The sequence below is a fragment of the Sceloporus undulatus genome, chromosome 4, assembly GCF_019175285.1.
Source record: "Sceloporus undulatus isolate JIND9_A2432 ecotype Alabama chromosome 4, SceUnd_v1.1, whole genome shotgun sequence".
NCBI lineage: Eukaryota > Metazoa > Chordata > Lepidosauria > Squamata > Phrynosomatidae > Sceloporus > Sceloporus undulatus.
In genome coordinates this window covers 29,665,597-29,688,266 of record NC_056525.1, presented here as the reverse complement: position 1 = coordinate 29,688,266, position 22,670 = coordinate 29,665,597, and the positions used below count along the sequence as shown (strand labels likewise).

Genomic DNA, 22,670 nt, shown 5'->3' with positions numbered 1-22,670 from the left:
TGCTGCAACCTAACACTGAAGTTCTATGATTCTCCAGCCCTCTTTCACCATCCTCCTAATGCCAATGTTGCTAAAAAAAACCTTTCAACTATACAGAACAAAGAGAACAAAAGGGGTGGAGGCATAAAAAACTTTGTAAAATTTTTTATTTGTCAGAGGCTTTTTAAATTGCAGTATTTCTGTATATTATTCTTACAGGTTATTGTGAATCTTCTAATTTTTCATAATAGTAGTAGTAGTAGGTGAGAATGAAGTGGAGAACTAGAAAAAAGGTTTATATAAAACTGTAGAAGTGCCAGGAACAAGGAAGTCGGTAGAGTTTCTACTAGGCTTTTTGTCAAAGTCTAACATGCATGTTTCCCCCTTACCTGTGTTTCTAGGAAGATATTCCAAGACAGTTGCACTATATCTGCCTTTATATTGCTCACATATCTGGTGCCTACATTTTTAAGTGAGTATTTGTAAACTTACTATTTTTTTAACTATGCATAATGATGTTCAGTGGATGTATCATTCATCCTTATTGAAAGCTTGTGAGGTAGTGTTTAGTATTTCAGTTACAAATAGGGAAACTTGGCATCACCTTTGATGATAACCAAGCAGGAACTAGAATGCACACACATTCTGGCAACTAATTTCTGTCTACTACAGTTTGATAACACTGGACATATTTTTGTTGCTGATAACCTGAACTAGTTGACTTAACTCATATATTAGTGACTAGTGGATTAATATGTTCTTCATTAAAAAAAAACCCTGCTTTTTAATTTTACAGCCTTCAGCGTTTGGGTCTAATTTTGTTGGTACCTCACTACCTGGTGGAACTTATCTTTCATGCTTCCCGTCTTTTCTACTTCAGTGATGAGAATAAGCAGAAAGGGTAATCGTCTTTATTACTGTTGTTACTATTGTGAAATGAGTTTTTCTTTCCCACCCCCTCTCTCTTATGCTTCATCCTGATTTGTTTTAGTATTTTCTGCTTATGGGGCAGATAAAGGAGGATGGAGATGGTGACCAAAATGGTGAAAGATCTGGGGCCATGTCCTGTGAGGAACAGCTTAGGGAGCTGGATATGTTTCGCTTGGAGAGATGGTTAATAGCCATTTTTAAATATTTGAAAGGATGTCATATGGAAGAAGGAGAAAACTTGTTTGCTGCTGCTCCAGAGACTAGGACATGGAGCAGTGGATTCAAACTACAGGAAAAGAGATTCCACCTAAACCTCAGGAAGAACCTCCTGATAGTAAGTTGTGTTCCACAGTGGTATATGGCTTCCTCAAAGTGTGGTGGTGTCTCCTTCTTTGGAGGTTTTTAAACAGAGGTTGGATGGCCATCTGTCTGTGTCAAGAGTCTTTGATTTTGTATTTCTGCTTGGCAGAGTTGGACTTGATGGTTCTTGTTTCCCTTCCAGCTCTGATTTTAAAAAAAAAAAACAAACCCCAGGATATTTGAATGACCAGCTGCATTCATATTACAGTCAGCCCTCTGTATCCACAGATTAAACCATCTACAGCCAGAATATATTCAAAACAAAATTCCCAAAAGCAAACCTTGTTTTTACCATTTTATATAAGGGACAGCATTTTACTACCACATTGCATATAATGGGACTTGAACATCCATGGAATCACAGGATGTCCTGTAACTAGGGTTGCCATAGTGCTGGACCTCCAAACTGGGAAAAATGTAGGACAAAATTTTCAAATGTAGGACACACAAACCTGTGTCCTACATGACGACAATATGTCCTACATTTCCCTCGCGATCGCGGCAGGGAGCAGAGGCCAAGCGGTGAGGGAAAGCCTCCACTTAAGGAGGCTTTCCCTCCCTGCCTGGGCCCCGGGCCTCGCCACGATCGGAGGCCAGGATGGGGCCTCGCCTCCTTCTTGGCCCCCGCAGGGACCACGAAGGAGGCGAGCAGGCCGCCGGCCATCGCCGGGGCCTGTCTCGTTCCTGGCCCCCGCGGAGGACCAGAAAGGAGGCAAGCAGGCCGCCGGCCATTGCTGGGGCCTCGCCTCGTTCCTGGCCCCCCGCGGAGACCAGGAAGGAGGTGAGGAGGCTGCAGGGAGGCGGGGAGGTTGGCGCGGCTGCGCCCAAGAGGCGCCGCCTCCCTGCAGCCTCCTCTGCCCCAGGCCTTGCTGCCCTCCTTTTCCTCTGCGCTGCCATGCGCGGTGGAGGAGGAGGAGGCCAGCGAGGCCCCGAGGGTTGCCTAGCAACCCCACTGCAACCGGGCTTTTCCCGGTTTTTGGCTGCACCCATGCCGTGACCGGGCAGGTGCCGCCAAAACCAGGAAAAACCCGGTTGCAGCCGGGTTATGGCAACCCTACCTGTAACCAAACCCCAACAGACACCAAGGGGTCACTGTAATCTTTTTGGTCTTGAAACCTGCCTTAAAGGCTCTGATTTGTAGTCTTCTAGCAGGAAGTGTCAGGGCTGTAGCACTAGAGCTAGGCCTTTCCAGAAGTGGTTCCAAACTTGTGGAGCTGGCATTAAATGAAAGACTTATTTTTTGTTGTTGCTGAAGTTTTTCTTTAAAGTTTTGACACTAGCTATTTGTTTTATATGGGCTTTAGGTTTCAGTTTTGTATAGATGCTCGTTTCAGTTTTGAAGTTGCATGTTGTTATTGAGCCTTTCTTCTGAAAGTCAAAACTTAACATTTTTATTTGAAATCTGCCCATCACAAATTGGTCTGTACTAAATCTACTATGCTGTCAATGTCAGGGATGATGGGAGTTGTAGCTCTTCACCTCTGGCTCGAACTCACCACCTTGTTACGCACCGGCGCTGACCAGTTTTGGTCAGTGGTTAAAGCTTTGCTCTAAAGCAGCAAAGTTACAGAGAATAGGCTGAAGACCCTGACAAACTCTGCAAGCCTTCTCACTCTTGCTTCCACAGAAGTCTTCACACTTCTTCAGGATCCAGCTGGCTCTTGTATCTTCACCCAAGACACCAGACAACTCAGTAGTCTTATATAAAAGATCTACTTTATTGTACTATATACAGCCCCACAACTATCCAACACTACTCCAATACTCCTCCACTACTACTACCCACAAACTACATTGGGATTCATAGCCATTATTATAGTCATTGGAAAATACCACCCACTCTTGTCAGTTTCCACCCAGTGGGCGTGTATAACCATTCTCATTGGTTCTCTTGGTTCATCCCACAATTAATGATTTCATCATCTTAGCCTTGTCCACTTTAACAATTCTCAGTTGTGTCTAATTATCCACTTTGCATTTCTGTCCTTGGCATTTAGGACTTGCTAATTACATTACCTTTTACACCTGTGTGGCTTCTAATTGCTTCTGCTGAGTCATCCTGACTCTCACATACAAGTTTTATTTCATTCACTGTATATCCCATGTTTCTTTTTCCTTAACAGTCAATACTACCTTCCTCTAGAAAGTTAGTTATTTTCCATATACTGCACACCAAAAAGTCTAGAAAGTGGAATAAAAAGATCAAGGAAACTGTTCTCTAAATTGTTCAGTCTTGTGTACATTTTCCAGCATTTAATAAGGTCTCCTTTCCATTAGTAAACTTAGCAAGCCTTAGCAGTGGCTTTTTATTGTTCAGTTGCTAAAGCCTATGAACTTCATTATGATTGGAATTTTGCTGGAACAAGCATGCATTGTTATTCCTTACTTGCTTTGACTCTAATTCCTATGTACTCTACATTTAAAATGAATTGTGTCCCCTTTTTGAAAATCATGTCTGATTACTGCTAAGGGGTTTGAAATATAATGGAGAAGGCCTGGCTGATGTAGTTTAGGCTTGATGTAGCTATGACTGCAGTTATGAGCTGCAGTAATAAGAGACTAAGAACACATTGGCCTGTTACAGACTGCCAGAATAAAGCTGCTTCAGGTCCCTTTGGAGATATGCTATTTAAAAGATGCATAGGTCCTAAGAGTCCGGAGGTCGCACCAAAGCCACGCTCCATTCCTGAGCCCTGGAGTGCAGCTTTGGTGCAGCTTCCGGATTCTTAGGACCCATGCATATTTAAATAGCATATCTCCAAAGAGACCCGAAGCAGCTTTATTTTGTCAGTCTGTAACAGGCCATTATGTCTCATACACTTCTCTTACTCCCTTCTTGTGTGGGCATTTCATCTTCTCTTTCAGTTTGGACATCAGCTCTGACTAGCATTCTGTCTGTGTTGGTACCTGTAGTTTGGCTAAATAGGTATGCAAACAGTTTAGCCTTTTTAAAAAAAAAAAAAACTAATGATAGTAGTAGTAGAATGGAAATTAATGGTAGAATAGAAATACAAAGTGGTGGTAGAATGCCTTCATGTCAGATGAGCATATGCTGAACAGTCATATATACTGTTGACAGAGTCTTTGTGTGTTCTGTCAGGAGTGCCCTTTGCTTCAGAAGTGGCTACAATAGGTTGTAGACAGTAACGTTCAAAAAAGAAGAGATAAGCACTTTGATACTCCAGAATACTTCTAGCGAAGCTGTTGTGGATCACAACCATTATGTGCAAATAACAGAATATATAAATTTGTTTTAAAATCAGAATTCAGAATGCTTGAGAGGCAACTCATAGAAATATACCTGTGATTTTCTTTTCAGATTTACTCTTTGGGCTCTACTGTTTGTAATGGCTCGTCTTCTGACACTGACTTTGTCAGTCCTCACTTTTGGATTTGGTCTGGCAAGAGCAGAGAATCCTGGCTTTTCCATAGCAGATGGAAACTTCAATATACTCACTATTAGGTAAAACAACTTTTTCAGTACGTCTTTTAAATTCACATGTCCAAGGTGATGTTACAAAAAATTTTTACAGTTGCTTTATACTTAATTTATAATCTTAATGTTAAATCAATTATTTGTTAGTACTGTATGAATAACTATAGACTCTTTCAAATATCTTTGCCACTTGCTTAGCTTTTGCAAATTGACTATCTTTTTCTGATTCTTTAAAGTTGATACCTCATTCTGTTTTTGTACTTCTAACAATCTTTAACTGTCTTTTAATACATAAAATTAGAATCAGTTGTCTGGCTGCCATATGTTTGACCCAAGCATGGATGATGTGGAAATTCATCAATTTCCAGTTAAAGAAATGGAGAGAACATATACAGAACCAAATTCCTAAGAAAAAAACAAACATAAAGCTTAAAACAACAAAAAAAGAATCATGCAAAAGTAAGTATTGTATAGTAGTTATGTCTGTGTTCTGATCCAGGCCACAAAACAAAGTATTGAGAGAATATGAATCTATCATAGCATCTGCCAGGAAAAACTTTTGTCTGATTTGCTGATACACTACTTTGTCTGGTTTATATTCTTAATGTTGGGATGTTGTGACAAGACAATAACCCAAACTTCTTTATCCATATAGAAATCATGATGGGCAAAGCTTGGAGCTTGAGCCCTTGACTCTTATAGATCCCCCTCCCCCAATGTAAACTGCCTCTTCAGGAACCCTTTAGGAGTGGCAGTTCACTTATAAATACTGTAGGCTGTTAACACCTCCCTCACACTCCTTTTGAAACTTAAAAAAACCCCACTTTTTTAAACCTTATTTTTGCCACTTCTGTGCTTTGGTTTGATTTTCATATTTTAGCTGACAGAATGAGGTCCAGGTGCTGAAAATTGCTCTCTGGGTCTGCTGCAATTGCATACCCTTCTGCAATGACATCTCTAGTGTAGCACTTTAACTACCATGGCTTAATGCTAAGGAATTCTGGAAACTATAGTTTTGTGAGATATTTAGTCTTCTGTCAGAGAGAGCTGGTGTCACAACAAACTGCAGTTCCCAGAATTCAGTAGCATGGAGTCATGGCAGTTAAAGTGGTATCAAACTTGATTATTTCTACAGTGCAGATGCAGCCTAGGTAGATGTTTTCGAAAGCTGTCGTAGTTAGTTTTTATATACAGTTTCTGATATTTATTTCTTTTTCTCTTATTATGCTATAGCTAACTTTGTCAATGGAGCAGTAAAATTTGAAGAAGGCACATCACCTAGAAAAAGAAAATCAAAATTCTCGTGAAGAGTAGAGGACTAGAGGGCAGTGATTTAAAGAAGAACTTTAATTAAAGGAAAAGAAAAATTCCTTCACCACTGAGACAATAAGAGACACTCTATTTCACTGTTCTGGCTAAAAGACACTGGTTGAAATAATATATTTTTAAATATATGTTTATCAAACAAAATTTACTTCATCATGGGTTTAGCTTATTTAACATTATGATGCTCACTTTCTCAACTGTTTCAAATTTTTTAATGCAATGTTTTGTATTCTCACTTGCAAGAACAGTGCTGCAGCGCTAGGGGAATAGGCGCAGGGAGGGCTTACAAGTCATACACATCCTTTATTTGGAGCATTATCAGCTAATTTAAATCTATCAGATAGTTTTTAGAAACAAATTCTGGGCTAGAGTTATTTTTTTATTGTAGGATTTCATGAAAAATAATTATTTACTGTCTGAAATGTTGCTTAAGAGGCAATTAAAATCATTTTGCTTTTTAAAAAGTTCATTAAGTGCTGATATCTCTTTGGTTAAAGGCAATGTTTAGAGAGTAACAGTTTGCTAATTTAATCTCATCACTTTGGAAAACAGCCATTTCAACATAGGGCCAGTACAGATCGGCACTAAAAGCCACCTTGCGGGCAGCTTGGGGGCATGGCATGCACACACCACATGCCCCCATGACATTCTGAAGGTGCCCAGAGGGGCCACATGTCAGCCAGCTTCTGGGTGTCTTGGGGTTGTGGTGGTTACACGTGGCAAGCCCCCAACAAGCTGGGAAGGTGCCATGGGGCTGCAGAAGAGCCACTAAAGGCAGCTTTTCTGTGACTGAAAAAGGAGCGGTTGAAAACCACTCTTTTTTTTGGCCAGCGCCACAGCGGATTAGGGGTTTGGCAAGCAGTTGCCATAGACCCAATCCAGCTTCAAGATTTCAGACCATAATTCACCATCTGTATTATCAAGGAATGAGTTCCACGTAGTACTTTAAAGTCAAATATTGATATTTAACCATACCTTCTAAGTTGAGAATCTGAATAGCTGGGGTTTATATAAATGGCTTCTGAAGGCTTGTAAGGAAAATTTGGACATTAGATGCTTTTTAAAGTGATGCTGAAAGTTTTTTCCCTTGATTTAATAGATTCATGAAACTTAATACTGAATCATATCTTCAAATGGATGTTTAACATACAGAGCTGTAGATAAATTCAGAATGTCTGTTCAAGTATGTAAGTCACTATCTGGCCATATGTAAAGTAGCAAATCTTGAGTTCCTTATTTCTTACTATACAGAATAGTGGGCTCTCTTCATGTACTTCCAACCCATAGTTTGTTCCTCCATCGTACCAGAAGAATTGATTTCAAACCAGACCCTTTCATTTTCATGTGTGCGTACAATAGTACATTGTTGAGGTACATGATCTTTAAATACAACTACTGTTTGGCAAACAACCTTTGCTGGGATCCAGAGGATCAGTTGAGTACTTGCAAGTGGCTTGCACTACCCCTCCAATTTTTTAAAAAAATTAAAATCTGCTCTCCTTGCCATGCCATAAACTGGTTAAAACTGTCTGGTTTGAAAAGCAGATTGCTAAAATTGCAGGAAGCAGTGTTTTAGGTTTTTTAAACTAGTATAAAGCACTATTAGATCGGCAGATCCACAAATAGCTTACTGTCTGCAGGCTTCCCACCCCTTCTGTTGACTCAAGCTGCCTCCTGGAAAATGGAAGGAAGAAAACATTTCTGTAAACACCTGGAACAAATTGAATTTAGGCTCAATCCTGTACATGCATTCTAAGACCAGCAGGAATACTTTAGAGTAATCAGTTTGACAAAAGCCCTTTATCCTTAGCTTATAGCTGTTTTCACCAATTCCACATGCCACTTGGCAAAAGTTATATAGGTTTTATTTTAGCTTTTTCCTGGCCTTCATTTCAGTTATCTAAAATGGATTATTTAAAAACTACAACTCCAATAATCCCTTACCATTGGCTGTGTGTGATGGTAGGGTTGGTGGGACTAGGGTGTGAGAATTACTAGGCAGAGATGCACTTTGCCCACCCTGATCTAAAAGTTTTAACATTTCCTTTAATAGGCCATTCTGGGGAATGGTTCTATAAAAGCTGGCCTAACACATGACAAAGATTTGGTCCATATACTGGTTTATAATAATAATTTGATATAGACCCACACAAGCATTGGCTATAAGCACAAGGTTTCCCCTTCTGAGGGGCTCAGGAACCAATACATTGACCTCCAGTTCTCATAAACCTTAACCCGTCATGCTGAGGAATTGGGGGGGGGCAGTAGTACTTCATCAACACTTGGAGGGCTGTAGATTCACCATTGTTACCCAACTCATTTTAACACATCTGACATGCAAGTACCTGTAGTATGAATGGGCCTCTCCTAGCATTGCATTCAGTGTGAAAGCTTTGTGCTCTTTGAAACAACAGTTTATACAATAAATATTAGGGATAAATGTCTTGAATATATTGATACAGATCCTTCATTAGGATTCAACAGCAAAACACTTTAAAATATTTGACTCCCGTTTTAAAAAACAGAAAGCTAAATTGAAGTACTTCATGTGTATGTTACCTAAAACGCTACAAATGACAAGCATGTCATTCTATATGCAACCAGTTACCTGTATGCCAGCTCTAAAGTGTTTGACACTTCATGATATGCTTAACATCAGGATAGGGACAGCCACTTTAGTGTTGGTGAATAGGTTGCTTATGATTGGTTCAGGAAGCAAGATTATCTGCTTTTCAATCCTGAGGTGAAATTACTCATGACCATATTCCTGTGAGAATCAAGTAATTTAAGCCTTTATTTATTTTTCTTTGGCATTCAATAAATAATTCAACCATATATATATTTCTATATCTCTGCACATAGAAAATTATTCTTTTGATACAGTAATGAGACCTTTTGTATGAAGTTCCTTAACACAGTCATTTTATTTGTATGCAAAATAATATTCAGGATTTGAGACCATTTTTCTCATTTGCCAACCTGTTCTATGTGCAAACTAACTATAGGATTTTCTTTGACTCCTCGTAATCCTGTATATTTCTACTGAGAATGTTTTTCCATGAAACTAGAATATATTTTTTTATGATTTCAATAAAGTTTCTTTGTGTAATGATTGCCTTATTTAATAAAATTCTTCTGAGCAGTTGTGATGAAAATTTAAATCTTTTGATAAGCATTCACTCCCTTTTGCTGCTCAGCATGATATGGCTTTCGCTGATCAGCATGCTTGAGCTCTCTGACTGTTCTCCAACAAGCCAGAATCCAGTTTTTCCTATTGCATCCTCAGGATGGTAGCTGTGGACATTGAGGGATTATAGGATGAAGTGTATATTGTTTAAAACGTTTACTGTATATTCCTATTTTTAAACATTTTCTTTAGAAGTGGTTGTAGAGAGTTTTCCTAGACCTTTACACTTACAAATATCACTTTTTAAAAAACCGAAAAAGCTAAATTGAAGTATTTCATGTGTATGTTACAGTACCTAAAATGTACTTTAAATGCAAGTGTGTTGTGTATGGGTGCTTGTGTGTGTGTACACGTGATATCTGCATTGGGAATTAAAATCTGTCCCTTTGCATCATGGATCATAGGAAACTGAATAATCATACTGTCCTGTGTCATTTTGTTGCACTGATGGATGTCTTCTGTACTATCAAATGCATTAACTAAAAAGTGGGCCTCTGGCTTAGGATACATTTGATGGATTTGGTGAATCAGTCCATTTGATTTTTGTTTTGTATTTTTTAAAACATTCTTACATGTGAATGTTTTTCTGATATTTCTGATACTTACTTCTGATATATAGATGTCATAGGTGGTACTAAAACAGCAGAACAAAGTGAGATCTTGATTGTATCTATAGTTCATGTTACATCTGCCCCTTGTACCAACCTTTGCATTAAGCTGTGCAGTGCAGTTCTATGCATATTAACTCAGGTTTTGTGTTCATAGATTAGTCCACGAACCTAAGATATAGTTAACTGTCCAAAGCTAGAGGGCTGCTTTTAGCCCTGTAGGAGACCTTAGGGGACCCACACCTATGTGCACAAAAAGAAGTTGTGCAATCCCCCCCCCCCCTTCAAATGTTCTCTAGGAGGCATGGGGGAATTTTCACTGTCTTGGGGCGTTCTGGGACCATTTTTGGCCTAGAAGCTAAAGTGAGGAGAAGTCTTTTCCTGTTTCAAAAAAAGGCCTTTCCTGGGCCTAAATTGGACAGGGGACCACCAAAACCTGATGGAAATGCCTACACACATCTTGGTGTAAGCATTTGTGAATGTGTGTGTGTATGTCTCTGTGTGAAACTCATAATGGGTGTGCCTCATGATTTTTTTCTGTTTCACCCAAGTCTGTAGACTTGTAAAATAAAACTAAATTTTTGAAGACTCTGCTTGCTTCATCACTTTCTCCTGGGAAAGGGTTTGTTGTATAGACCTTCTGTTTCTCACATTTTTTACTAATTTTCTTTAATTCTATTTTTTAATTTTTATTTAACCCAGTACAGATATCTTTATAAAAACATCTAAAATGTTCTAGCAACACCTTTTGAAAAGATCAGTGACTGCATACTTAAAATGTTCAAATGCATCCCTTGTGTTTATCTCAAATAAACATTTATTGTATATCCTTTAAATTCTGCTCTTCAAACAGCTTCCAAAGGTTAATCAGTCTGAATGAATACAGTATTGCTACCCCATCTGAGACAAATGCATCAGTATTCTCCAAGCTGGACCCCATCAGTAATTATCATGACTCTTCCTAAACTCAGATCAGATTGTGTATGTGAATATTATCTGCTTTGAAATGAATTGCTGTTAACTGACCATAATCCAATGGTGTACGGCTACTGGTTGAACTGCTTTTGTCAATGGAAACAGCCGTGTGTGTCAATTTCTCCTCTACTGCAGATCCCTATGCACCACAAAACCAGTTTGAGGGCTAGGCAAGTCCTCCAGGCTGATTTTCAAGTGGAACTGAAGGCTGCAGAGGAAGGGTAGAAGAATGCAAATTTGTTTGTAATTTGTTGCTTTCTAAAGCCAGCTTTTAATTTTATTTATTTACTTATTTGATTCATTTACATGCCACCTTGCTCTCGGAGTAGGACCCAAGGAAGCATCCAAAATTAGCAAATTAAAAATGTTTTCAATAGAATTTTAAAACCCCCACATTAAACAGTACAAAATCATTTAAAAGCCATACAAAAGTTAAGAACAAATAAAACACTCATCTAAATAAGAACCTTCCCTGCTTAACCATTAAAAGCCTACTTAAAGAAAAATGTCTTTCCCTGCTGGCAAAAGGAAAGCAGGGAGGGGACCAGCCTAGCCTCCCCTGGAAGGGAATTCCAGAGTGCAGGAGTGGCCACTGAGAAGGCTCTCTTGTTTTAGTATATTTAATACACAGGTTCAATATCTTGCTGACATTCGGTTTGTCATCATAAAGTTCTGGTTTTATTTTTAAATTGTAAAACATTGTAAATAGCAGAATTTGATATACAGGGTGAATCAAAAAGTATCCAAGGTGTCCTTGCTTTGGTGGTGTGTCCAGAAGAGGACAACCACAGTTTGAAGCATGTGGTACAGGCGTTCTGTAAATGTTTCTGATTTTTTTCCCCTTTGGGTTGGTTTACTGTACTACCCTGAGCTCTCATGGTAGAATATAAATATTTTAATAAAGGGAAAGGGGGGAAAGAATTAGGAGTAGAGGAAATGCATCATGTGGCTCTTGCTAGACAGGAGAACCCAGCAGAAAAGTGATTTCTTTTAAAGCAGAAATTCTTAACCAGGGGTCCATGGAGGGGCTTTCAAGAGACCCATGAACTGGGTGCAGGAAAAATACCTTCATGTTATTTTAAAATGGTGCTCACCAAGTTGAAATGTAATCTCTCTCTTCCTCTCCCCCCCCCCAATATTCTGTTTAGACTTCCCAACCAAAAACATATGGGAACTCTAAAGTTGTCTAATTTTCAGTACACATAAATGAAACAGATATATGCTTCATCTGCTGACAGACACACGTGGTATGTCTCCTTTGGTTTTACAAAGACAAATTAAGTAACAGGCCTTCAAATGGAGAACTGCTACTTTAATCGCCTAATCAAATGATCAGTCCCAAAAATGGCAAAAACAAAAGAAACTGATCTCAACCCTACCCCTATTTAGAAGAGGTGAGAGTAAAAATAATGAACACCTGATATCTGCATTGGGAATTAAGGTGGATGTGATAAACTAGATTAGTCAGGCTAACTTTTATATCAGCACTGATCCTACAACAGATTATTGGTTTTAAACATCTTAATAAAACAGTGATAGCAGAAGCCAGCATGAAATTGTCAAGACTAAATTCTGGCAGTTTAATTTTATCTCTGACTGGGTCATTCATCTGGTCAGTGAATTTTGAAAATGTAGTGGACATAAACTGGCTGTAAGTTTTCTCTATTTGAAAATCATCAGACTACTGCCTCCAGCTTTGAATAGCATGTATGATTTAGAATACTAGAGTGGATAGCCTCCAATTCTAATTCTATCTAATTTCTAATCTAGTTTAAAACCTATACCTTATTTGCTTTGTTCTAAACATTTCCCCCAATTATTTGTTCATCTTCATAACCCAGCAATTGCATTTTGCTGTATGTACAATGCAGCAAATGAACCCATCATTGTTCACAGCCATACATTAATCCACAGGAGAGCAAAGCATCCCTCCAAGGCTGTTTTTATGGGCCTTAACTTCCCCCTTTTCCTAGCTAAAAAGGAGTTGGCCTCTTCTGCAGACCTTTGTAGAGTGGTTATTCATTTTTAAAGAGGCCACAGAGCCTGCTTGTCATGTTTAAACAATTATACTGTATGCAAACCAAATCCACTCTTGAGTTTAACACAGCTCCTCCAACAGCTGGTCTCTGCCAGTACCAAGCCACTGATCCAGATCCAAGACAGAGCTCTAAAACACACTGCAAAAATAATTGATCGGGCAGTTTTAAAAAATACAGGATCTGACTATGAAAGCTCATACATGAGTTTGATTTGCAAGTAAAGCTATGCTCATCTAAGATTCCTTGTGGGTAAAGGGTTACCTATAACTAATACTCTCCTCATTAGTAGATTTTAAATGGCTCTGATGACTTGGAGCTCTGTGAAGGGCTCTGAAAACACATGTGTTAATTTCCATGCAGAGTATTACTGGCATAGTGTCTATATACCAGTTCTTTTGTCCATGTCATGAAACAGGCACCTTCTGGGCACTTTGGGGGTGTAATGTTCAAATGATGCATGCCCCCAAACTGCATGGAAGCCGTGCCAAGGCCAGCTAAAGCAGCCCAAATCCAGCCACAAAAGGATCGGCAAAAAGCCGCTCCTTACCGGCTGCCCGTATAGGACTGCAGCAGCAGCCCACTTTAAGAGCAGGCCATGCAGTTGTAATGGTCCCTGGGCAATTGCTGAGCAATCGTGGGTGGAGCGGCCTCTGGCCACTTTTCCCTGACCATCTGTATGACCCACATGTTGCCTCTGACTGTGCTCTTTATGGGTCTGTTACCCAAATTCACGGGTCCCAGGAGGGCACCCACAATTAATATTCAATGAGGAAATTTTATTAGCTCAATCGAAAGCATTGAGAGGGCTTGGACAACTAAAGTGGTGATCTAGCCTGTCTATACAAGTGCTAACTTTCATGCAAAGAGTGACTGGCATAGTGTCTATATGCCAATTATTTTTGTTGCCTCTGACTGTACTCTTTATGGGTCTGTTACCCAAATGTATGTGTCCCAGAAGGGCACCTACAATTAATATTCAATGCAGAAGATCAGTTGAAAGAAGCGAGAGAACTTGGGCAACTAAAGTGAAGATCTAGCCTGTATACCCATTCCAAAAATAGAACTTCTGAGTGGGAGGTACAAATTAGTTTTATTTATTAATCGGAAGGAAGTCACCATCCATGCAAAGACGCGCTCTCATGCACACATCCAAGAACAATATAGAAGGCGGTAGCAGACAGTAAATTAAGGGGATGCAGAGGTCAATACTCTACTGATTCCAGGAGCAGAGCTCCAATTGGGGGGACACCATGAAGTTAAGTGGCTCAGCAAGCTGCCTGGGGATTATGATGTGGCCAGCAAGCTGAGGAGTCAAGCAGACAAAAGGGTTTGTCTAACCTTAAGCAAGGCCATGTTGGTGGTGCCCACGCAGGGATATTTCTATTACAAAACCTATCCTGGGGCAGAATTCAGGATTAGAGTGAATTTTCCAAGAGAGAAGAATGGGATGGGGGTTTAGGAATGGTTGGACAATCAATGCAAATGTCTCTGGACAAAGGAATATTATTCCCAGAGAAAGGTACTCTTGGATTTCTGTTTACTTGTAAACACAAAGTTTATCACCCAAAATCGCACTAATCAGTGAAGGAATTATGCATCTTGACTGATCTCTCTGTAGCTACATACTCTTGCGCCTTCCAGATCCCCAGATATGGTCCTGGATCTCTTCATATGACTATTTCCTTGCACTGGGGGCACATTTGCAGCTATGTGCCTCAGACAGTCCTTTTTACATTAATTTAATATGAGGAAGGGGGGGTGAAAGGTGGATGGATCTTGGAGTAGTAGTTGTACCATTTTGTCTGCACCTTTCTGGCCTTTTTGTTGGGATTGATCCAGTGTTTGGGCACTCAGTTGTCTTCAGATCCACAATAACAATGATAAAGTTCTTGAGAAGGATCAGACTAAAGATCTACCTATTGAATATATTATTTTTTATGCCAGAAGCAAGGAATGAAAATAGTACCATTTTTATGCTGTGTGTCCTAGGCATCTTTTATTCTGAAGGACCATTCGGTAATAGCTCTTGCCAGACCTACCCTCCATAAATGTGTATAATTTTTTTTTAAATTGCCATTAAAGCTTATGATGACCACTGACTTTCTCAATGGATACCATAAGTTAACTATGAACTGTGTAAGGAAGCATGATCTTTTATTTGTTTTAAATGTTTTAGCGTGGAGACTGAACACTGGTGTTTTATGAGAAAGAAAGATCTTTCTTTGTCTATTTTCATAATTGTATAAACTTTTATAATATACCTTTAAATCATCCTACCTAGTCCCACAGATGAGAATATAAGAAGAACCGTGCCAGATTAAATCAAAGCCCTGTCTCATCCAGCTGTCTGTTCTCACAGTGCTCAACCAGATGCCTTTGGGGAGCCCACAAGCAGAAACATGAGTGTAATCACACTCTTCTCTTTTGTGTTCTCCAACAAGTAATATTAAGTGGCATTTTGCCTCTGAACGGGGCAATATACACAGTCATAATAAAAGCTCCTCTAACAGTGCCATTCCTCAGGAATTTACCCTCTCGACTTTAAACTGATGTCTGTCACTACTTTTTGTACGTAGAGAGATCTTGTAGCACCCTTGAGACTAACTGAAAGAAATAAAGTCTACGAAAGCTCATGCTGCCAATTTATTTCATTTAGACTCAAAGGTGCTCCAAGAGCTCTCTACTTACTGGTTCTACAGACTAACACAGCTATATCTTTGAATTCTACTACTTCTTGTGTTAGTGAACTCCATACTTTTACTGCATGAATAAAATTCCTCTGCTACCATCCTGAATTTCCCACCATTCAGCACTAGTGAATGACCCTGGGTTTTGCTTCCACAGGAGAAGGAAAAGCTTCTTATGCATGTTCTCTACACCATTCATGGCTCCTTACACTCCTGCTGTGCCTGCTCTTGTTTGCTTTCCCCCCTAAGCTATACTTGCTGCAGCCTTTCACCACAGGGGAGCACTCTCTGGCCTCCAGTTCCACCACATCCTCCTGAAGTGTGCTGACCAGAACTTTATTTAATATTCCATGTGTGGTCCCACAATAAATAAATAAATAAATAAATATAAGGGCAGTATGATTTTGTCAGTTCTACTTGTTATTCCTTTTCTGTTAAGGCTAAGCCGAACATGGATTTCTCTGTTTCATTGCTGTTGAACCCTGAGTTTACATTTTAATCAAGCTGTTCACCATAACCCCAAGAAGTGCTTATTGATCAGTCATGATAAGCTCAGATTCCTGTCACGGCAGAGAGAGACGCAGAGACAGGAATGGGGGTGCAAAGCTTAGCTGGCCAGGTCTTGGCCAGCCCCTTTTATTGACATCAAGGTAACATTAGGTTTCACCTTATCTCCACTGTACATCAGAAGGCAATTAAAGGAATCAGGGACCAATGTGTACTCAGGAGAGTTCTAATTAGCAAGGGGGAGCAAGGTGTGTACACTGTCTCAGCCGAATCAACATGGGCTTATCCAATCACGGATAAAGCATTGTCTACCAGAAGGCAAGTCATAAGCCTATGGTCTGCCAGTAGGGTTATCACATTTCAATCTTGGTAAACATTGCTATCCTGGGAGGGGTCGCATCCTCTGGGCTTCCCAGGGAATGCCACAGATTCCATCAGAGCATACAAAGTTTGGATTTTTGCAACCACTTGCATCATCAGCTCATTCACTTATTATTTATTTTAAGACATTTGTATCTTAACTTTTATTTCCCTTGACTTGGAAACTTGGAAAAAGAAGTTTACAGTATTTTTCACATTAAGCTTATTTTAAAAACACTTTGGTAGTTATAAACATTTTAAAATTTCAGTTCATATAGATAAAATCCATAATTTGTGTACCTATATTGCAGGAGGGAGGGAGGAATGTAGGTGAGAAATGTTCTCTCCATCCTGACATAGCACTATTTATGCTTCCCCAACCCAGACATAAAATGTGCATTTCTAAAACAGCATTCACACAGTTAAGAATTAAAGGAATGCAAACCTTATTTTATGTTAGTGAGCTAAAAACCTACTGATAATGTGAAAAGCAGAATGAACCAGGCACCTACAACCCTCAACTCTGATCAAGTACAGCCATTTCTCCTCTTCAGGACTCTGAAACTGCTGCCTAACTGCTACTGATTACATTAGGGTTGGGGTTTGAGAACTTTTATACTCCAGATGATTTGGACTACAACTCCCACTGTCTTTTATCACTAGTTATAGTGGTTTGAGTGTTGGACTATGACTGTGGAGATCAGGGTTCAATTCCTGGCTCAGCCAATTCACTGAAACTGGCTGAGTGACCTTGGGCAAATCATATGCTGTCGGCCTTAGGAAGGCAATGGCAAATCTTCTCTGAACAAATCTGGCCAAGAAAACCCCATGATAGGCTCGCCATAAGTCAGAAACGACTTGAAGACACAAAGCAACAGTAACAAACGTTATTAATTTAAGCTATGCTGTATATCACTAGCTATCATATTCACTCTTTAAGTGTCCTTCACTCTGGCTTCCTTTTGGTGTTTGTGCCTCATGCATTCTGAAGTGCAGTTATCACATTCTAAGTGCTGAGGATTTTCTACCACTGTGGGTAGACTTCTAAATGTCATGCAGTAAAAGAGCTAAAGAACAAAACATGTGCACCCACACAAGGAAACAGCACAGGTGTGCTGTAAGGACAGGTGCAAGCTATTCAGGTGAAGCCTCCCATGCTGCAAAATTCGTGTGCATTTCCATCCTCAAGCCCCAATTGACCCCAATCCATTGAAATCTAATTTTTTCCCCTTTACCTCTTTGTGTTTACAGCAGGGAAGTATATTAAGACAGATCTCTAAGCGAAGTTTAATTTGGTGAATCACTCTAATGTAGTAGATCATTCCAATTCAGGTGTAGTTTCCTATTGGCTTTTGTGAAGCATTTATACAGAAAAACAAAGGCAGATAATTAATTTTAATATATTATGATTGTGTGTGTGTGGATTTTTAACTGTGAACATTTGTTACAGAGCTTTCTTAGGTGGATGGATTTGGGAAGTATCAGTGCAAATTATGAGGATCTGTGTCCTTTGAACCTCTGCGGTAACAAGAAACAAGGAATCCGCGGTTTCTTCTATGGAGAAGAATTGAGTGGTGGTGATTAAAATGAGAAAGATGTGTTTGTGAAGTACAAGAAGTGCCCCCTTGCCAGCTATGGCAAGGGCAGAGGCAAAGGACCATGGTCATCAGTGCTTCATGGTAGATATTTCTCACATGCAGTGATGTGCCCAGTGGGGGTTCTCTAAAAATACAAAAATAGCCAGGCAAGCAGAAGGCTGGTTGGATGTGGAATACCCCAGTGCAGATGCAGATGGAGAGTATATCAGTACCTTATACAGTTTAACTATTTTCTCAAGTGAGACATAGCCAGTCTTCCTTTGGCAGTCTCCCCCACCCTCCCTTCCTCCTCCTGCTTCAGCTGTATATATATACTTATGTTGGAATGGCTGGACAATTTTGGTATGTGAATATTTTATACTTGTCACAACTTTTGGGGTTGCAATATTGGCAGTGGGCTAGATCCATATTTTTCAGGGGGACAGAGTTCCGCATGCCCATTCCCCAATGTCAAAGATATCCCTAAGGGATTTTGGGGATTGAAGAATTCTGGGCAGGTCCAGTTTGGGGCCAGACACAGACACAGACATACGGCAGTGGGAAATATGCAGTGGCTTCTGCCCAAGTGCCATCACACAGATTTTCCCACATCAAGTGGGCAGAGGATGAGGTATTATTGGCTGGCAGATGGGTTGACCATTATGTGGAACCATGTGCTATTCTGCACCAAGACTCTTAACAGCCTGTGATGGCTGGGTCTCCAGCCATCTGGGAACTTCTCCTGAACACAAAGGGTTAATCTGGGAGGAGGTGCATGCTAATGAGAGATGACATCACATGCTAATGAGCTGTGACATCATAGCTGATGTAAGGTCTAACTGACCAATCAGAGAGTAGGACCGCGAGATTCAAGAATTTTCTATAGGAAATCTTTAAAAGGACTTGTGGAGCCATGCGGTCTTTTGTCTCTCCCTGGAACCTCTCCTGAGGGGGAAACCAGATGCTGTCTCTCTGAGTCTGGGAGACACAGACTCAAGGGAATGCAGGTCGAGAGGCCAGGGGGCCCTCCCTGCATCCAGGAACTCAAAAGGACTACAAATCCCATCTGTTGTGAGTAGTTAGGAATGTGTTAGCTAGTGCGTTTAGGCCTTTTGTTATTTTCAACAATGGCTTGCCTGGAATGAATTCTGTAACTATGTTCTTTGACCTGCAAGGCAAAAGGGGCTTTGCAAGAGTGTTATAACTTCTTTCTATCCTATTCTATCCTTTTGTTTAAAATAAACTTCTTTCTTAAAAAGCATCTGCTATCTCTGTACTCCTGTACACGTGCCTTATTCGGTCACTGATTGCTGTGGGTTAGCAAGAAAGGAAACTAGATCTCTCTATTCCTCACAAGTCTCAGTGTGTGTGGGGAAGGAATTAATTCACTGAGTGGTGGCAGCGGAAAATATAGTTCTTTAAAGGGATCTCCCTGAGAGTAATAGCCACGCACAGGGCTTTGCTCCCAGGGAATCACCACACAGCCGCAATTAATAAAGATATGCCTATTTCAAGTCCTGCATATGTTAATAAGGATACTGTCATCTGAGTCCTCATTTTGTGCTAGTCCAGCAGTCGTCACTTATATAGTATCCATGGTTTTCACCATGGTGAAATGTGGATTCTCTTACAAAGTCCACAGATTTTGATGTGATTTGGATATAATTTCATGGTGGACTTGAGGCAATGTGTGGTTTTCCAGATATTAATGAATCACACCTCTCAGCATCCTTAGTCAGCATGGCTAATGGTTAGGAATGCTGGGAGCTGCAGTTCAGCAAAATCTGGAGGGCTACACTTTGTCCAATACTTATTTAGGAAAATCCATGAGGATCTGTTCCCCAAAATCCACGGGTTTCCTCTACAGTAGTGCTCTGAAGTGCTGATTCTCTTAAGCTGTATAGATAGTACAGTTAGGGGAAAGGAGCTTGGCTAACTGAGCAAGGCTAACAAATGTTGTCCGACCTCAGGCATTTCACATTGGAGTTAGTGGGGAGGCCTATTGCCACGACTACTAAGCACTGATGGAAGCTTTTGCACTGACCTGCAACAGGTGTGCTGTGTTTCTTTTCTTGTTTGAGGATGTGAAGAGCTCTCTCTGTTTCAGTTAGTCTCAAAGGTGGTACAAGATCCTTTTGCGTACGAAAAGATAGAAGTGCTAGCATGAGCTTTCCTAGACTCGAGTCTACTTCCTCAGATGTATTTTTCTACTCTCTTTCAGTTAATCTCAAAGGTGCTGCAAGATCCCTTTGCATACTAAAAGACAAAAGTTGCCAGCATGAGCTTTCTTAGACTTGAGTCTACTTCCTCAGATGCATCCTTCTTCTCTCTTTCAGTTAGGGCTGGAGAAGAGCCTTCACAGAGAAGGCTAAATGTCTCACAGAACTGATTTTGTGATTCATTTAGCCTTTTCTGAGAGAGAGGTCAGGTGCCACAATAAACTACCGTTGCCAGGATTCCCCAGCACTGAGCCATTCGAGAAAAACGTAGGACATCCCCATTTCATTTTATTTATTACAATCAACTGATCAAACGTCAACAAACAGCAATCACATACAATAGTTAATAATTAAAAATTCACTTATAAAATTATATTAAAAAGACAAAGAGGGAAAAGTAAAATAAAATAAGATAAAGCTGGCCACCCATTCCCAAATAAAAGCTTAACACGCACACATATACATACATACATATAGTGTGTGTGTGTGTGTGTATATATATATATATATATATATATATATAGTGTATATATTAATTAGTATATAGTAATGTAATATTGTATTAATATTTATATATGTATAAATTATTAATATAAATTACTAATAGTATTTATATATTAACATATATATATATATATAGTATTAATTAATACTTATTGTATTAGTATTAGTAGCATAGTATCAATTAATAAGTTACATATATATATATATATATATAGTGATATATTTGACTGGCCGAGCCTAAAGGGTGCTCAACAATGGCTCCTTTTCATCCTGGGGAGAAGTGACCAGTGGGGCCCCTCAGGGCTCTGTCCTGGGGCCAGTGCTATTCAACATCTTTATCAATGACTTGGAGGACAAAATTGGGGGCATACTTGTAAGATTTGCAGATAATACCCCAGAGGAAAGGATCAAGATTCAAAATTACCTGAACAGACTAGAGAACTGGGCCAAAGCTAACAAAACGAAATTCAACAGGGAGAAATGTAAGGTACTGCACTTAGGGCGGGAAAATGAAATGCAGATATAGGATGGAGGACACCTGGCTGAACAAGACTACATGTGAAGGGATCTAGGAGTCCAAGTAGATCATAAGTTGAACATGAGTGAACAATGTGATGCAGCAGCTAACAAGGCCAATGCGATTCTAGGCTGCATCAATAAAAGTAAAGTGTCTAGATCAAGAGCAGTAATAGTGCCACTGTATTCTGCTTTGGTCAGGCCCCACCTGGAATATTGTGTCCAGTTCTGGGCACAATTCAAAAAGGACATTGAGAAACTGGAGCGTGTCCAGAGGAGGGCGACTAAAATGGTAAAAGGTCTGGAAACCTTGCCCTATGAGGAAAGACTCAGGGAGCTGGGGATGTTTAGCCTGGAGAAGAGAAGGTTAAGAGGTGATATGATAGCCCTGTTTAAATATTTGAAAGGTAGTCATATTGAGGAGGGAGCAAGCTTGTTTTCTGCTGCTCCAGAGAACAGGATCCAGAGCAATGGATGCAAGTTACAGGAAAAGAGATTCCACCTCAACATTAGGAGGAACTTCCTGACAGTGAGGGCTGTTGGACAGTGGAACAAAGTCCCTCAGAGAGTGGTGGAGTCTCCTTCTTTGGAGGTCTTTAAGCAGATGGCCATCTGTCAGGGATGCTTTGATTGAGAGTTCCTGCATGGCAGAATGGGGTTGGGCTGGATCATGGCCCTTGCAGTCTCTCCCAACTCTACAATTCTATGATTCTATATATATAAATAAATTATTAATATTAATTATTAATACGTATTAGTAGTGTTTTTAGTTTTTATTTAGGAATGTGTTACATTTTTCTTGAATGGGCCAATGCTAGGGAATCCTGGGAATGTCTCAATACACACACACACACTTATATATCTCAGTTAATTTCATATGGTTTATTTACAATTTGGCCTCAAACTGCATTATTTCTGCAGTGTGTTTTTAGACCTCAGTCAGACAAAGCACTATTGAGCCTCGGATCTTTCCCTGCGGGAAGCCGCCTTAGAGTCTCAAGGCTGCTGCAAAAAAGATTCCCTTTTGGGAAAATAAAATGAAGCCAATTGCAGAGAGACTACAATTCCCAAGGGGCTTTGCGGGACCGGAGAGAAAGAGGGGGCGGGGCCTCAAGCGTGGGTCGAGCCTTTGGAGTTCACAGAGATGCCGCGTCCCTAGAGGGGGCGGCGCTAAGAGACTACAAGTCCCGGCATGCCGCGCGCGTCGCTCTAGCTGGCAGCTGCTGCTCCTCCTGAGAGGAGGCTGGTTCCTATTTTAAATCGAGCGATCAAAATGGCGGCGGAGAGCTGAGCGTGAAAGGAAGAGAGACGAGAGGCGCGCTGGGTGAGTCCGGCGGAGGGCGAGGGGGGAAAGGAGGGAAGGGGGCCAGGAGACCCGCTTCGTCCCCCCAAAGAGCCACCCCTTCGAGGGGAGCCAGCCTCAGGAGCCGCTTGCTGTCGTTATTAATGCTCTTTGAGGT

At 40.3% G+C, this 22,670-nt stretch overlaps 2 protein-coding genes across 6 annotated transcripts in view; both read left to right on the top strand.

The window, feature by feature from the left end:
• LOC121929919 (translocating chain-associated membrane protein 1-like 1) overlaps nt 1-6,179 on the top strand; it is a 25,721-nt gene extending 19,542 nt beyond the window's left edge. For all 4 annotated transcript variants that reach the window (XM_042465936.1, XM_042465935.1, XM_042465933.1 and 1 more), the window contains 5 exons: nt 381-451; nt 776-880; nt 4,589-4,732; nt 5,007-5,164; nt 5,939-6,179. In XM_042465936.1, coding sequence (XP_042321870.1) covers nt 381-451; nt 776-880; nt 4,589-4,732; nt 5,007-5,164; nt 5,939-6,012 — 552 coding nt within the window. In that variant the 3' untranslated portion in view covers nt 6,013-6,179. The remainder of the gene's footprint in view (nt 1-380; nt 452-775; nt 881-4,588; nt 4,733-5,006; nt 5,165-5,938) is intronic.
• Nucleotides 1-22,670, top strand: part of NCOA3 (nuclear receptor coactivator 3) — a 1,019,275-nt gene that overhangs the window by 792,330 nt on the left and 204,275 nt on the right. The window lies entirely within an intron of this gene.